This window comes from Triticum dicoccoides, chromosome 7B (assembly GCF_002162155.2).
Source record: "Triticum dicoccoides isolate Atlit2015 ecotype Zavitan chromosome 7B, WEW_v2.0, whole genome shotgun sequence".
Classification (NCBI taxonomy): Eukaryota; Viridiplantae; Streptophyta; class Magnoliopsida; order Poales; family Poaceae; genus Triticum; species Triticum dicoccoides.
The window spans coordinates 173,089,023-173,106,250 of NC_041393.1; the positions used below are offsets into that span (position 1 = coordinate 173,089,023).

General features: G+C 43.8%; 1 protein-coding gene across 1 annotated transcript; it reads left to right on the forward strand.

Moving 5' to 3' along the window:
- The first annotated feature begins 13,124 nt into the window (after nucleotides 1-13,124).
- LOC119338125 (putative BPI/LBP family protein At1g04970) lies at nucleotides 13,125-16,960 on the forward strand. Its single transcript, XM_037610423.1, has 6 exons — nucleotides 13,125-13,600; nucleotides 14,914-15,053; nucleotides 15,435-15,780; nucleotides 15,857-16,105; nucleotides 16,302-16,427; nucleotides 16,631-16,960. Exons 1-6 carry the CDS (start codon nucleotides 13,187-13,189, stop codon nucleotides 16,826-16,828), a joined length of 1,473 nt encoding a protein of 490 aa, XP_037466320.1. The 5' UTR covers nucleotides 13,125-13,186; the 3' UTR covers nucleotides 16,829-16,960.
- Nucleotides 16,961-17,228: the final 268 nt, after the last annotated feature.

Consider the following 17,228-nt stretch of genomic DNA (forward strand, 5'->3'; position numbering starts at 1 on the left):
ACCATCTATTGATCAACGAGCTAGTCATCTAGAGGCTTACTAGGGACATGGTGTTGTCTATGTATCCACACATGTATCTGAGTTTCCTATCAATACAATTATAGCATGGATAATAAACGATTATCATGAACAAGGAAATATAATAATAATAACTAATTTATTATTGCCTCTAGGGCATACTTCTAACATGCAGATCCGTGTCCCCGATGCCCCCCACATCCTCCTACAGCTCCTCCTCGTCATCCCCCTCCTCACCCCCTCCTCCTCCTCAACCTCCTCCTCCGGGCCGGATCCACTGCATTCGGAGGTAGCGCCGCGATGATCCGGGCTTCGAGCCTCACCCCGATCTGCTCAAGGAGCTGTAGCCAGTGCTCTGGCGTTATAGATGGGTGTCCCCTTATCCGACGGTGTGGGGGCATGGCTACTAGTGGTGGCGGATGGGGAGTGGAAAGTGGCGGCGGCGATGGACGGGCGGAGGAAAATGTGGAGGGGTAGGGTTTCGGTGCTGGTGGTTGGCTTAAATAGCCAGGCTATGCACTACGCGGTCCGACGGAGCAGCGCCATGCGGTGACATCGGTCCGACGGAGGAGAGGAGCTTCAGACCGCCGGGTTTCCGGACGATTCCGCTTGGGACCCCGACGTCGGTGTTGGGGAACGTTGCAGAAAATAAAAAAATTCTACGGTTTCACCAAGATCAATCTATGAGTTCATCTAGCAACGAGAGAGAGGAGTGCATCTACATACCCTTGTAGATCGAGCGGAAGCGTTCAAGAGAACGGGGTTGAGGGAGTCGTACTCGTCGTGATCCAAATCACCAGAGATCCTAGCGCCGAACGGACGGCACCTCCGCGTTCAACACACGTATGGTCAGCATGACGTCTCCTCCTTCTTGATCCAGCAAGGGGAAGGAGAGGTTGATGAAGATCCAGCAGCACGATGGCGTGGTGGTGGATGCAGCAGGGATCCCGGCAGGGCTTCGCCAAGCGTCTGCGGGAGGGAGAGGTGTAGCAAGGGGGGAGGGAGGCGCCAAGTGCAAGGGTGCGGCTGCCCTCCCTCCCTCCTCTATGTATAGGGTTCCCCGGGGGGCACCGGCCCTAGGAGATGGGATCTCCTAGGGGGGGCGACGGCCAAGGGGGGTGCCTTGCCCCCCAAGGCAAGTGGAGGTGCCCCCTCCCCTAGGGTTCCCAACCCTAGGCCCAGGGGTGCCCAAGGGGGGGCGCACCAGCCCACCAGGGGCTGGTTCCCCTCCCACTTCAGCCCATGGGGCCCTCCGGGATAGGTGGCCCCACCCGGTGGACCCCCGGGACCCTTCCGGTAGTCCCGGTACAATACTGGTGACCCCCGAAACTTTCTCGATGGCCGAAACTCGACTTCCCATATATAATTCTTTACCTCCGGACCATTTCGGAACTCCTCGTGACGTCCGGGATCTCATCCGGGACTCCAAACAACTTTCGGTTTGCTGCATACTAATATCTCTACAACCCTAGCGTCGCTGAACCTTAAGTGTGTAGACCCTACGGGTTTGGGAGACACGTAGACATGACCGAGATGGCTCTCCAATCAATAACCAACAGCGGGATCTGGATACCCATGTTGGCTCCCACATGCTCCTCGATGATCTCATCGGATGAACCACGATGTCGAGCATTCAAGCAACCCCGTATACAATTCCCTTTGTCAATCGGTATGTATTGCCCGAGATTCAATCGTTGGTATCCCAATACCTCATTCAATCTCATTACCGGCAAGTCACTTTACTCGTACCGTAATGCATGATCCCATGACCAGACACTTGGTCACTTTGAGCTCATTATGATGATGCATTACCGAGTGGTCCCAGAGATACCTCTCCGTCATACGGAGTGACAAATCCCAGTCTCGATCCATGTCAACCCAATAGAAACTTTCGGAGATACCCGTAGTATAACTTTATAGTCACCCAGTTACGTTGCGACATTTGGTACACCCAAAGCACTCCTATGGTATCCGGGAGTTACACGATCTCATGGTCTAAGGAAAAGATACTTGACATTGGAAAAGCTTTAGCAAACGAACTACACGATCTTGTGCTATGCTTAGGATTGGGTCTTGTCCATCACATCATTCTCCTAATGATGTGATCCCGTTATCAATGACATCCAATGTCCATAGTCAGGGAACCATGACTATTTGTTGATCAACGAGCTAGTCAACTAGAGACTCACTAGTGACATATTGTGGTCTATGTATTCACACATGTATTACGATTTCCGGGTAACACAATTATAGCATGAATAAAAGACATTTATCATGAACAAGGAAATATAATAATAATCCTTTTATTATTGCCTCTAGGGCATATTTCCAACAGTCTCCCACTTGCACTAGAGTCAATAATCTAGTTACATTGTGATGAATCGAACACCCATAGAGTTCTGGTGTTGATCATGTTTTGCTCGCGGAAGAGGTTTAGTCAACGGATCTGCGACATTCAGATCCGTATGTACTTTGCAAATATCTATGTCTCCATCTTGAACATTTTCACAGATGGAGTTGAAACGAGGCTTGATGTGCCTGTTCTTCTTGTGAAACCTGGGCTCCTTGGCAAGGGCAATACCTCCAGTGTTGTCACAGAAGAGAGTGATCGGCCCCGACGCATTGGGTATGACTCCTAGGTCGGTGATGAACTCCTTCATCCATATTGCTTCATGCGCTGCCTCCGAGGCTACCATGTACTCCGCTTCACATGTAGATCCCGCCACGACGCTCTGCTTGCAACTGCACCAGCTTACTGCTCCACGATTCAATATATACACGTATCCGGTTTGAGACTTAGAGTCATCCAGATCTGTGTCGAAGCTAGCATCGACGTAACCCTTTACGACGAGCTCTTCGTCACCTCCATAAACGAGAAACATGTCCTTTGTCCTTTTCAGGTACTTCAGGATATTCTTGACTGCTGTCCAGTGTTCCTTGCCGGGATTACTTTGGTACCTTCCTACCAAACTTACGGCAAGGTTTACATCAGGTCTGGTACACAGCATGGCATAAATAATAGATCCTATGGCTGAGGCATAGGGGATGACACTCATCTCTTCTTTATCTTCTGTCGTGGTCGGGCATTGAGCCGAGCTCAATCTTACACCTTGCAATACAGGCAAGAACCCTTTCTTGGACTGATCCATATTGAACTTCTTCAATATGTTATCAAGGTATGTGCTTTGTGAAAGACCTATGAGGCGTCTCGATCTATCCCTATAGATCTTGATGCCTAATATGTAAGCAGCTTCTCCAAGGTCCTTCATTGAAAAACACTTATTCAAGTAGGCCTTAATGTTGTCCAAAAGTTCTATATCATTTCCCATCAGAAGTATGTCATCTACATATAATATGAGAAATGCTACAGAGCTCCCACTCACTTTCTTGTAAACGCAGGCTTCTCCATAAGTCTGCATAAACCCAAACGCTTTGATCATCTCATCAAAGCGAATGTTCCAACTCTGAGATGCTTGCACCAGCCCATAAATGGATCGCTGGAGCTTGCATACCTTGTTAGCATTCTTAGGATCGACAAAACCTTCCGGCTGCATCATATACAGTTCTTCCTTAAGATAGCCGTTAAGGAATGCCGTTTTGACGCCCATCTGCCATATCTCATAATCATAGTATGCGGCAATTGCTAACATGATTCAAACGGACTTCAGCTTCGCTACGGGAGAGAAAGTCTCATCGTAGTCAACCCCTTGAACTTGCCGATAACCCTTAGCGACAAGTCGAGCTTTATAGATGGTAACATTACCATCCGCGTCCGTCTTCTTCTTAAAAAGATCCATTTGTTTTCTATCGCTCGCCGATCATTGGGCAAGTCTGTCAAAGTCCATACTTTGTTTTCATACATGGATTCTATCTCGGATTGCATGGCTTCAAGCCATATGTTGGAATCTGGGCCCGCCATCGCTTCTTCATAGTTCGAAGGTTCACCGATGTCTAACAACATGATTTCCAGGACAGGGTTGCCATACCACTCTGGTGTGGAACGTGTCCTTGTGGACCTACGAAGTTTAGTAGCAACTTGATCCGAAGTACCTTGATCATCATCATTAATTTCCTCTCCAGTCGGTGTAGGCACCACAGGAACATTTTCCTAAGCTGCACTACTTTCCGGTTCAAGAGGTAGTACTTCATCGAGTTCTACTTTCCTCCCACTTACTCCTTTTGAGAGAAACTCTTTTTCCAGAAAGGATCCGTTCTTGGCAACAAAGATCTTGCCTTCGGATCTAAGGTAGAAGGTATACCCAACGGTTTCCCTAGGGTATCCTATGAAGACGCATTTTTCCGACTTGGGTTTGAGCTTTTCAGGTTGAAGTTTCTTGACATAAGCATCGCATCCCCAAACTTTTATAAATGACAGCTTAGGTTTCTTCCCAAACCATAATTCATACGGTGTCGTCTCAACAGATTTAGACGGAGCCCTATTTAAAGTGAATGTAGCTGTCTCTAGAGCGTATCCCCAAAATGATAGCGGTAAATCGGTAAGAGACATCATAGATCGCACCATATCCAATAGAGTGCGATTACGACGTTCGGACACACCGTTACGTTGAGGTGTTCCAGGCGGCGTGAGTTGTAAAACGATTCCACATTTCCTTAAGTGCGTACCAAATTCGTGACTTAAATATTCTCCTCCATGATCTGATCGTAAGAACTTTATCTTTTGGTCACGTTGATTCTCTACCTCATTCTGAAATTCCTTGAACTTTTCAAAGGTCTCAGACTTGTGTTTCATCAAGTAGACATACCCATATCTACTTAAGTCATCAGTGAGACTGAGAACATAACGATATCCTCCACGAGCCTCAACGCTCATTGGACCGCACACATCAGTATGTATGATTTCCAATAAGTTGGTTGCTCGCTCCATTGTTCCGGAGAAAGGAGTCTTGGTTATTTTGCCCATAAGGCATGGTTCGCATGTGTCAAATGATTCATAATCGAGAGACTCTAAAAGTCCATCGGCATGGAGCTTCTTCATGTGCTTGACACCAATGTGACCAAGGCGGCAGTGCCACAAGTATGTGGGACTATCGTTATCAACTTTACATCTTTTGGTATTCACACTATAAATATGTGTAACATCACGTTCGAGATTCATTAAGAATAAACCATTGACCATCGGGGCATGACCATAAAACATATCTCTCATATAAATAGAACAACCATTATTCTCGGATTTAAATGAGTAGTCATCTCGTATTAAACGAGATCCAGATACAATGTCCATGCTCAAACTTGGCACTAAATAACAATTATTGAGGTTTAAAACTAATCCTGTAGGTAAATGTAGAGGTAGCGTGACGACGGCGATCACATCGACCTTGGAACCATTCCCGACGCGCATCGCCACCTCGTCCTTCGCCAGTCTCCGCTTATTCCGCAGCTCCTGCTTTGAGTTACAAATATGAGCAACGGCGTCGGTATCAAATACCCAGGAGCTACTACGAGCACTGGTAAGGTACACATCAATTACATGTATATCACATATACCTTTAGTGTTGCCGGCCTTCTTGTCCGCTAAGTATTTGGGGCAGTTTCGCTTCTAGTGACCCTTCCCTTTGCAATAAAAGCACTCAGTCTCAGGCTTGGGTCCATTCTTTGACTTCTTCCCGGCAACTGGCTTACCGGGCGTGGCAACATCCTTGCCATCCTTCTTGAAGTTCTTCTTACCCTTGCCTTTCTTGAACTTAGTGGTTTTATTGACCATCAACACTTGATGTTCCTTTTTGATTTCTACCTCTGCTGACTTTAGCATTGAAAATACTTCAGGAATAGTTTTCACCATCCCCTGCATATTGTAGTTCATCACAAAGCTCTTGTAGCTCGGTGGGAGCGACTGAAGGATTCTGTCAATGACCGCCTCGTCCGGGAGGTTAATGTCCAGCTGGGACAGGTGGTTGTGCAACCCAGACATTTTGAGTATGTGCTCACTGACAGAACTACTTTCCTCCATCTTACAACTATAGAACTTGTTGGAGACTTCATATCTCTCGACCCGGGCGTGAGCTTGGAAAACCATTTTCAGCTCCTCGAACATCTCATATGCTCCGTGTTGCTCAAAACGCTTTTGGAGCCCCGGTTCTAAGCTGTAAAGCATGCCGCACTGAACGAGGGAGTAATCATCAGCACGTGACTGCCAAGCGTTCATAACGTCTTGGTTCTCTGGGATGGGTGCTTCACCTAGCGGTCCTTCTAGGACATATGCTTTCTTGGCAGCTATGAGGATGATTCTCAGGTTCCGGACCCAGTCTGTATAGTTGTTGCCATCATCTTTCAGCTTGGTTTTCTCTAGGAACGCGTTGAAGTTCATGTTGACATGAGCGTTGGCCATTTGATCTACAAGACATTTTTTGCAAAGATTTTAGACTAAGTTCATGATAATTAAGTTCATCAAATTATTTAATGAACTCCCACTCAGATTAGGCATCCCTCTAGTCATCTAAGTGTTACATGATCCGAGTCGACTAGGCCGTGTCCGATCATCACGTGAGACGGACTACTCATCATCGGTGAACATCTCCATGTTGATCGTATCTTCCATACGACTCATGTTTGACCTTTCGGTCTCTGTGTTCCGAGGCCATGTCTGTACATGCTAGGCTCATCAAGTTAACCTAAGTGTTTTGCATGTGTAAATCTGTCTTACACCCATTGTATGTGAACGTTAGAATCTATCACACCCGATCATCACGTGGTGCTTCGAAACAACGAACTGTCGCAACGGCGCACAGTTAGGGGGAACACTTTCTTGAAATTATTATGAGGGATCATCTTATTTACTACCGTCGTTCTAAGTAAACAAGATGCAAAAACATGATAAACATCACATGCAATCAAATAGTAGTGACATGATATGGCCAATATCATATAGCTCCTTTGATCTCCATCTTCGGGGCTCCATGATCATATTCGACACCGGCATGACACCATGATCTCCATCATCATGATCTCCATCATCGTGTCTCCATGAAGTTGCTCACCAACTATTACTTCTACTACTATGGCTAACGGTTTAGCAATAAAGTAAAGTAATTACATGGCGTTAAATCATTGACACGCAGGTCATACAATTATTAAGACAACTCCTATGGCTCCTGCCGGTTGTCATACTCATCGACATGCAAGTCGTGATTCCTATTACAAGAACATGATCTCATACATCACAATATATCATTCATCATTCATCACAACTTTTGGCCATATCACATCACAAAGCAATTGCTGCAAAAACAAGTTAGACGTCCTCTAATTGTTGTTGCATCTTTTACGTGGTTGCAATAGGGTTCTAGCAAGAACGTTTTTCTTACCTATGAAAAAGTCACAACGTGATTTGTCAACTTCTATTTACCCTTCATAAGGACCCTTTTCATCGAATCCGCTCCAACTAAAGTGGGAGAGACAGACACCCGCTAGCCACCTTATGCAACTAGTGCATGTCAGTCGGTGGAACCTGTCTCACGTAAGCGTACGTGTAAGGTCGGTCCGGGACGCTTCATCCCACAATACCGCTGAAGCAAAATAAGACCAGTAGTGGCAAGAAAGTTGACAACATCTACGCCCACAATAAATTTGTGTTCTACTCGTGCAAAGAGAACTATGCATAGACCTAGCTCATGATGCCACTGTTGGGGAACATTGCAGAAAATAAAAAAATTCTATGGTTTCACCAAGATCAATCTATGAGTTCATCTAGCAACAAGAGAGAGGAGTTCATCTACATACCCTTGTAGATCGAGTGGAAGCGTTCAAGAGAACGGGGTTGAGGGAGTTGTACTCGTCGTGATCCAAATCACCGGAGATCCTAGCGCCGAACGGATGGCACCTCCGCGTTCAACACACGTACGGTCAGCGTGACGTCTCCTCCTTCTTGATCCAGCAAGGGGAAGGAGAGGTTGATGAAGATCCAGCAGCACGACGGCGTGGTGGTGGATGCAGCAGGGATCCCGGCAGGGCTTCGCCAAGCGTCTGCGGGAGGGAGAGGTGTAGCAAGGGGGAAGGGAGGCGCCAAGTGCAAGGGTGCGGCTGCCCTCCCTCCCCCCTCTATATATAGGGTCCCCAAGGGGGGCGCCGGCCCTAGGAGATGGGATCTCCTAGGGGGGCGCCGGCCAAGGGGGGTGCCTTGGCCCCCAAGGCAAGTGGAGGCGCCCCCTCCCCTAGGGTTCCCAACCCTAGGCGCAGGGGGCCAAGGGGGGCGCACCAGCCCACCAGGGGCTGGTTCCCCTCCCACTTCAGCCCATGGGGCCCTCCGGGATAGGTGGCCCCACCCGGTAGACCCCCGGGACCCTTCCGGTGGTCCCGGTACAATACCGGTGACCCCCGAACTTTCCCGATGGCCGAAACTCGACTTCCCATATATAATTATTTACCTCCGGACCATTTCGGAACTCCTCGTGACATCCAGGATCTCATCCGGGACTCCGAACAACTTTCGGTTTGCTGCATACTAATATCTCTACAACCCTAGCGTCACCGAACCTTAAGTGTGTAGACCCTACGGGTTCGGGAGACACATAGACATGACCGAGACGGCTCTCCGGTCAATAACCAACAGCGGGATCTGGATACCCATGTTGGCTCCCACATGCTCCTCGATGATCTCATCGGATGAACCACGATGTCGAGGATTCAAGCAACCCCGTATACAATTCCCTTTGTCAATCGGTATGTTATTGCCCGAGATTCGATCGTCGGTATCCCAATACCTCGTTCAATCTCGTTACCGGCAAGTCACTTCACTCATGCCATAATGCATGATCCCGTGACCAGACACTTGGTCACTTTGAGCTCATTATGATGATGCATTACCGAGTGGGCCCAGAGATACCTCTCCGTCATACGGAGTGACAAATCCCAGTCTCGATCCGTGTCAACCCAACAGACACTTTCGGAGATACCCGTAGTATACCTTTATAGTCACCCAGTTACGTTGTCACGTTTGGTACACCCAAAGCACTCCTACGGTATCCGGGAGTTACACGATCTCATGGTCTAAGGAAAAGATACTTTACATTGGAAAAGCTTTAGCAAACGAACTACACGATCTTGTGCTATGCTTAGGATTGGGTCTTGTCCATCACATCATTCTCCTAATGATGTGATCCCGTTATCAATGACATCCAATGTCCATAGTCAGGAAACCATGACTATCTGTTGATCAACGAGCTAGTCAACTAGAGGCTCACTAGGGACATATTGTGGTCTATGTATTCACACATGTATTACGATTTCCGGGTAACACAATTATAGCATGAATAAAAGACATTTATCATGAACAAGGAAATATAATAATAATCCTTTTATTATTGCCTCTAGGGCATATTTCGAACAGTCAGTCCGATGTGGCGGGCGCTCTCGGGCGCCCCATATTCACCCCATATTTGAGCTGGATACGAGGGGTGCCGGTCAGTCCATGCGTTTGAGGCGCCCGGCTGGGTCGAAATTTCATGACCGGTCAGTGGCCCAACGGCCCGCCCGGGCGTTTGAGGCGGGTTTGGGGTGCCCGACTGCAGATGCTCTAATAGACACGAACACATCTATATCTACTAATAAAGGAAGGACCGTTCTTGCATGTCCGTCGTGCATTTTGTAGAAAACCCCTTGATGTTTCTGGTAATCAAATCTGCATTCCAGCTTTAAGTGAGTTTTTCTCTTTTGAGTAGAAAACTCCCAGTTGTTTTTGGTAATCAACCCTCAGTCTAGTTTTAAGTGATGTTTTGTTTTTTTATGGAAAACACCTTTGTCATTTCTGGTAATCAATCCATAGTCCAGTTTTAGTTGACGTTTCGCTTTTGCAAAACCCTTGTCTTTTCTGCTAATGAACCTGCAGTCTATATCAAATATCTTTTAAAATATCAGTATCTTTTAAACCCAAACTTCAATTTTAATATGCTATATATGATATTTGATTTGAAAAATGTGTAGAGGGAAGGATGAGAAGCGGTAACACGGATGGATGCCATGTTGAAATGACGTGAACCTATTAAGGTCATGGTTACTGGGTTAGGAACATGTGGTATTTTTTCTCGGGAGAATATCATACGGAAACCAACATTCAAAGATAACTTCGTGAAAGCCATGTTTAAAGTTAAAAAAAACTGAAAAAATATGGGATACTAAAAGAATGATGTTCTATTGTCATGTGAAATTTCAAGTAAAAACACATTACGGGATGCGAACACATTACGGGATGCGAGCTATGAAAAAGACAAATTCAGCAATGAAAAATGATGTTACTATTCGACCCTATTCAATGTTGATTTTGTCTTTTTCATAGCTCATATCCTGTAATGTGTTTGAACTTGAAATTTTGCATGGCAATAGAACATCACCTCTTAACATCCCATATTTTCATGGGATTTTTTCGAAACTTCGAAACATCGTTTTCTCGTGATTTTCACAAGTTTCCATCGAATATTGATTTTCATATGATATTCTTTTTTTTCTCTTCCGAACACTACTACTCGTACGAGATAGTATTGGTTGTTTCAGTTCACCATGTCTTGGAACTTCCGTCACATGAACACCTTGGCCAATCCTTTGTTCAGCCTTCCAAGTATCACTTGCATCTGTCATGCGTGGAAGGGAGAAGAGTGCAAGTTTCAGCAAGCAACCGGAAGACACGGCACGTCGGCACCCTTGCACAATCACTCAGGCTTGAAGTTTAGCTTAGATTAAGGCCTGAAGTTTAAGAGCGTGCCTAAAGAAACACTAGTTAGACTCGAAACTACCCAACGGAATTTCCGTCCAGGTGAACCCATGCTAAAAAGTAATTTTAAAAAGAAAAAGGTCGAATAATTTTGAAACAGTTTTCAGTGTGAACATGGTCCAGTGTAAAGTTTCGCGAAGGAGTGTTCTTCTGCCCGGAAGAAAATGAATTCTGTTCTATATAAAAATTACAGTTTAAGGTCTTTGAAGTTACAATTTTGTTCATTTCCCCAGAAGAGCACTGGAGTCATTTCTTTGTGAAACTTCATATGCAAGAGAACACTCGAAGATGTTCGTCACAAATAAGTTATTGAATTGTTTATTTTAGACATTTTTCAAAATTAATATGGCTTAGAGAGTGCGCTGGACCCATGTCCCAAAGATTTATATCACAGTTAGACTCATTTATTTTTGGGCGAAGAATGCCAACAACACACGCGGAAACTGTTTGCATTCTCATCTCGACAACTACAACTATGATTTATTTTTTGAAAAACTTCAGATCTATTCATCAAACATCATGGCAGTATAAAAGACACAAGAAGTAACAAAAATTACATTCATATTCATATTCATAACTACAAGTAATGTAGCGAGCCGAAAGCGTGTCGCCATCATCACCACTCCCTCAGAGCTGGACAAACCTCGTTGTACTAGACCCCAAAGGATCAGCGCACCAGACCATCAATCGTCGCTGGTAGAGAATCATAGATTGAAAGGATCCAACTATTGACACATGAACGCAAACGAACGAGACCGGATCCACGCAGGTCCACCGAGACAAACACCGAGCGAATCATGTGTGACCCGCCGAAGGCACACCTCCACGCGTCCTCCGACGACACGAACACACCATCCAAACGGGGCTAAGCGAGGAAAACCATATTCCAACTTCAGCGAGTTGCCGTCGCCTCGCCTTCCTAAGTAGGACACAAACCCTAAACAGACAAAAAAACACATAAAGACAGGCATGAGCCCTTCAGTCGGCAAGGAGCGAGATCCACTCTGTCTTAATGACCCTAAGACCACAAAAGACGAGGTAGATCGACGACGTCAGTAGGAGGAAGGAAACCCTAAAAGCCTGCGAGTCTTTCTTTCTTTATCGGGAAGAAAGAAAACATGCGTGTATGACTACAACTAGGATTGACTTGCTAATACAAGATGTAAAGGTTCAAATTCTAAAAATCTAACTATAATCTCTGCAAAATAGGGGAAATTTGGAAGATCTAGTCCAAATATGTGATTGCAAATGTGAATTGTATCCGTATGTTTTAGTACCAATATATATACGGTTATATGGTGTCTTCAATTTAGAAGGATTTCGTCTAGGGAAGAAAACAGAGCGGAAACAGATGAAACTAGGTGCTATCATATTTGTTTTCATTTTTTTTGCAGAAGCGAAAACGAATACAGAAACCCCGAAAATGAATATGAAAACAGATACTACCAGAAATAAACACGGAGCGAATAGATAGCGAACACGGAAACAAAACTATGTATTGACCGGAACTTAAAAACTCCTTGAATCATAAAGAAATACACACAAAAAGTTAAGGTATTGTTAACATGACTATAATATTATATGATTGTGTTAGCAACATAGGGTAGTATTATAGTAGTAGTACATGACAATTCCGTATAGGGTCTAGTTAGTACGTGTGTGATAATAAAAATTGGTCCTTAAATGATCCATCACTTACTCTGCTCATTGTGTCGTTGTGTGTTGTTTGGTAGTTGGACTACAAAGCAGACATGGGCCTATAGTAGAAATGGAAATTCCATATTCACGGAAACGGAAAGTTCCATTTCCACGTGTGTTCCATCGGAAAACACTGTGTCATTTTTGTTTCCGTTTCCACATAAAAAATTCCATTTTCATTTCCTTTTCGCAAACCGTTTTCGTTTTCATATTTTCTTTCCGTTTCCATTTTTTCTCCGGAAAAGCGGAAATTTTCCACTTCATTTTCATCCCTAATTTCATCAGAGTTTTTATTTTCTCAATTTTCTTTTATGAGGGCTTGTTTGATATTTTTATGGTTTTTAATCATAAATTCTTTTTTCCTAAGAACTGGTACTTTCATACAGTTTAAAGGAAAAGAAACCATTAATCCGAACCTCATGATCTTTTTTACCCGCAAAGAAAAAGAACCTCATGAGTTTTGTTTCTTTTACAGCTATGGCACACAACTAATTTTAAAAAACTTACTTTTTATCCTGTGATGCACATAAATGTGTTCTTTCATTTTTAAAAAGTGATAAATGTGTTCTTTATAACTCTATTTTTAATAACCGCAGGATTAGAGCATGTTTTTTTTCTATTCCTTATTGATTTGGAACTCTGCGAATCGATGATGACTCAGAGTTCACCAGACTGCCGCTGCTACCTGCCTTCCTTCCTTCCTCTTCTTCCTTCCGCCGCCCGCCTCCTACCCCTCCCCCACCCGCCATGGCCCATCACCACCTCCTCCCTTTACTCCTCGTCCTCGTCCTCCCCCTCTTCGCCTCCGCCGCGGCCACCGGCGACGAGGCGCACCTCTCCGCGGTGATCGGCGACACGGGCCTGGCCTTCGCCAAGGACGTGCTGATCGGCGAGGCGGTGCGGTCGCTCACCCCGCTCCGCCTCCCCGGGGCGGAGAAGGCCTTTCGCGTGCCCTTCCTCGGCGGCATCCGCGCCGCCGTCTCCAACATCACGCTCTTCCACCTCGACGTGGGGGATGACTCTGTTGTTCGCCTCGGCGACTCGGCCCTCGTCGTCGTCGCCTCCGGCATTACCGCCAACATCAGCATGGCCTGGAGCTACTCCTACTACTCCTGGTACTTCCCCGTGGAGATCTCCGACAGCGGCACCGCCTCGATCCTGGTAATCGACTGATTTCCTCTGGCTACTGCGGGCCAGAAGGGGGTGCGATTTGGTGTCGAATGTGCTAGATTTGGTCTACCATTATCGTGAAATTCGGTGTGAACTCTGATTGCTTTGTTTTGACAGCATCATTGAATTTGTATGCTAGCACTAGCTTGACACCAGAACATAATTGCCCTGGCTTGGATATTTCTTAATTCCAACTGTAGTTATGTGGATCGTGTGAGTTTGGTGCTTAAGAAACGCGACCTTTAGTAGTACTCTTGTATGCCTTATGAGTGTAAGTTTACCTAGCTGTCTAGTGATTGAAGTGTGAGTTAGTTCCTGACATTCTCTTCACTTTGATGGCTCAAAGAATGGAAACAGAAGTAGATTGCTTACACAACGAGTTTGCATATTCATGGTTTCTTGTCTCTATCAAACCAAGCTGGAAATTTCTTCTCGGTTTCTTGATTTACATACTTATTCATTATTTATCCTTTTCCACTGAGAATATTCTTTTGACAACACATTTTAACTCAAATAGCAGAAGCTGCTTCTTGCTGTATGTTAATATTTTGCAAGTCTGCAATTCTTTGACTTCTTCAAAAGTATTTAATTCTGAATCAGTTTACCGCACGTGGCAATTGTATTACTTACACAGTTACTCTTTAACTCGAAGACAAACAATCATGCATTGATGAGTTAAAACAATCCTTGGTACTATCAGAGTTTCAAAAATCATTAATTGATCAGCTATTATTGTACTATGCTACTGCACTGGTTTTGGCCAGTTAAAGGAAGTAGGCAGGAGGGGTCTAGTGTAAGAATTGTACTCAAGGGTGAGGATACTCCTTGATACAGCAAATACGCTGGAGACCAGTACTATCTTACTGGCTCTGTCTTATTTTTGATTGTTACATAACATTCATTTTTCCTTGAATTGCTTGAAGAATGTTGTGAAGTCTATGTTTTCTTTTGGAAACAGTAAAACATTTGAAAATTAGATCATCGAGTGTGTCAAAATACAACCCATTGTTGTACCTTTACTGAAAACTTTCTGATAGTTTGATTTATGCTCAAGGAAAAAGTCTAATAACTGGCATGAGCATTATGGTCTTAAAATCTCAAATTAACTTGTCAAATTGTGGGTAATGTTTCATATTATACTCATGATATGCTATATATTTGACTTATGATGATATTCCATTGTTGCATCATGTAAACTTCCTAGCCAGCTAAGATACTAGGTTACTTTCTACTCTATCTTTAGTTGTTGTTTGTCTGTTCTGCTACTGAGAAGAAGCAGCTCATGAATTTTCCATGTGTGTAAGGTTCAAGGAATGGAAGTTGGGACAACCATGGAAATCAAGAATTACAATGGAAGTTTGGCTCTGAATGCCACACAATGTGGTTGTTCTGTGAAGGACTTGGTGATATCTCTGGATGGTGGAGCATCTTGGTTTTATCAAGGGTATGCTCTCCTTGTGTATCTCTTTAAAAATAAATGCTAAAAAATTAAAATACAAGTTGAAATTGTTTATTAGCACTTGAGGATTTAGAGTTTAGGAAATGATGTCTCTTGGTGTAAAAAGTGCGTAGCTTTTGTGAGACTAGGACAAACATACGTGATATTTCTAGTGAGACATGATTTAGTTCAATTTTTGTTCATCTTCTGAGACTAGAAAACAAATGAGATGCCATTCACGGCTTTGGTCAGGCTCCTTCATAAACATGAACATATCTGATCATTTTATTTGATTTGATGTTCCCTCTTTTATAAATATAACCAATCACGTCAAAGGCGAAATTCTCCTAATTTAATTATTTTTCCTACTTGGCCTTCTTTTTGAAGGTTTATAAATGCTTTTGAGGACCATATTCGAGCTGCGGTTGAAAAGGTAATACCGGAAAATATTATTGGCAGCACATCAAAACTGGACTCGTTGCTTCAAGGTCTTCCTAGGAGTGTCAGTCTGGACAATGTCACTGCTCTGAACATGACTTTTGTCAATGATCCACAATACGGGAATTCCTCAATTGAGTTTGATATCAGTGGATTGTTCACTTCTACAGTTGCTAAGACTAGCAATTTGCAGAAGCATCCCCAGCTTTCATTATCTTGTGGTGGAGCATCAAATATGCTTTTGCTTTCACTCGATGAAGATGTATTCAATTCGGCATTAGAGGCTTACTTCAAGGTAATCAGACATTTTTAATAATATGTCAAGAATGTTCTGCCTTGTAGGTTTTACATTATCCCTTTTCCCCCTTCAGGCAGGTTCCATGCATTGGGTTGTCGACAAAGTTCCTGATCAATCTCTACTGAATACAGCAGGCTGGAAATTTATTATTCCTCGCTTGTATTGGAACTATCCAAATGATGACATGGTCCTGAACATTTCGATGACTTCATCCCCACTAATGAGGATTACATCTGAAAAGATTGGTGCTACCATTAATGCGGACATGATAATTGATGTTTTACATGGCACGGAGACGGTTCCAGTTGCATGCATCTCTGTAGTAAGAAATCTAAAATTCTAAACTTCTTTTATGATGTGTTTTTGTTGCTCCATTGCTTCAAGATGTGTTTACCATCACTGGTTGCACTATTAACAGTCTCTTAGCTTCAGCATCACTTTTTTGAAATTTTAAATCATATACAGTATTAATATTCCAAGTAGGATTCTAACATCTGGAATGATTTGTTTCCTTGCAGGTAGTTAGCGCGTCAGGTGTTGTGGAGGCATCAGGGGATAAAGTATATGGTACGGTTGGCTTAAATGATTTCTCTCTTTCCTTGAAGTGGAGTAAAATCGGAAACTTCCATATGTCTTTGATTCAGGTATTCCACTGTCTTTATGCACATTTATTTTATTTACTTTTTATCAGTGGTAAGGGGATTCATATTATTCTGTTAGTTGACTTCTGGCTGCCTACTGCTCACATTTTATTTCGTATAGTAATGGATAGCCATCGTTGCAAGTGAAGGCTTTGTTCTACATCTATGGTTTGTTTATTAAATCATCACGGTTGTTTCATTTGCAGGGAGTGATACGTGTTTTCTTGAACACCGTATGCATGCCATATCTGAACTCACACCTGGGGAATGGATATATCTTACCTGTGGTTCATGGCTTCACTTTGAAAGACATATATGTAGTTACTTCTACCGAACAGTTGATGCTCTGTTCAGATATTACCTTCGCAAATGCAAGCCGCTTGGCGGCTTTACCAGTTTTGTGATACCGTGTTGTACAGAGCCTGTAACTTCCGTCCGAGCCACAAACTAGGCCCTGGGGGAAGAGACTACACTTGCACATATGTGTACATTATTGTTCATAGTCTCTTTGTTGAAATTATTCACATTCATTTGTACAAATTTGTTTCCACTTATCTAATACTCTCTCTGTCCCAAAATAAGTGTAACTGATTCAGTACAAAGTTGTACTAAATCAGCGACACTTATTTTGCGACGGAGGGAGTACAATTCATTCTTGCATATTGATCTTTTGGAAATGAAGTAGTGCCATGTCTGGTATGTGCACCTCTAATGTGCGCAGCTAGCCACATTAGGGTTTAGAAATGTCATGTATTCCTTATTGAATTTGTGTACTTTCTAGTACAAGATTGAAGAAACTGTAAG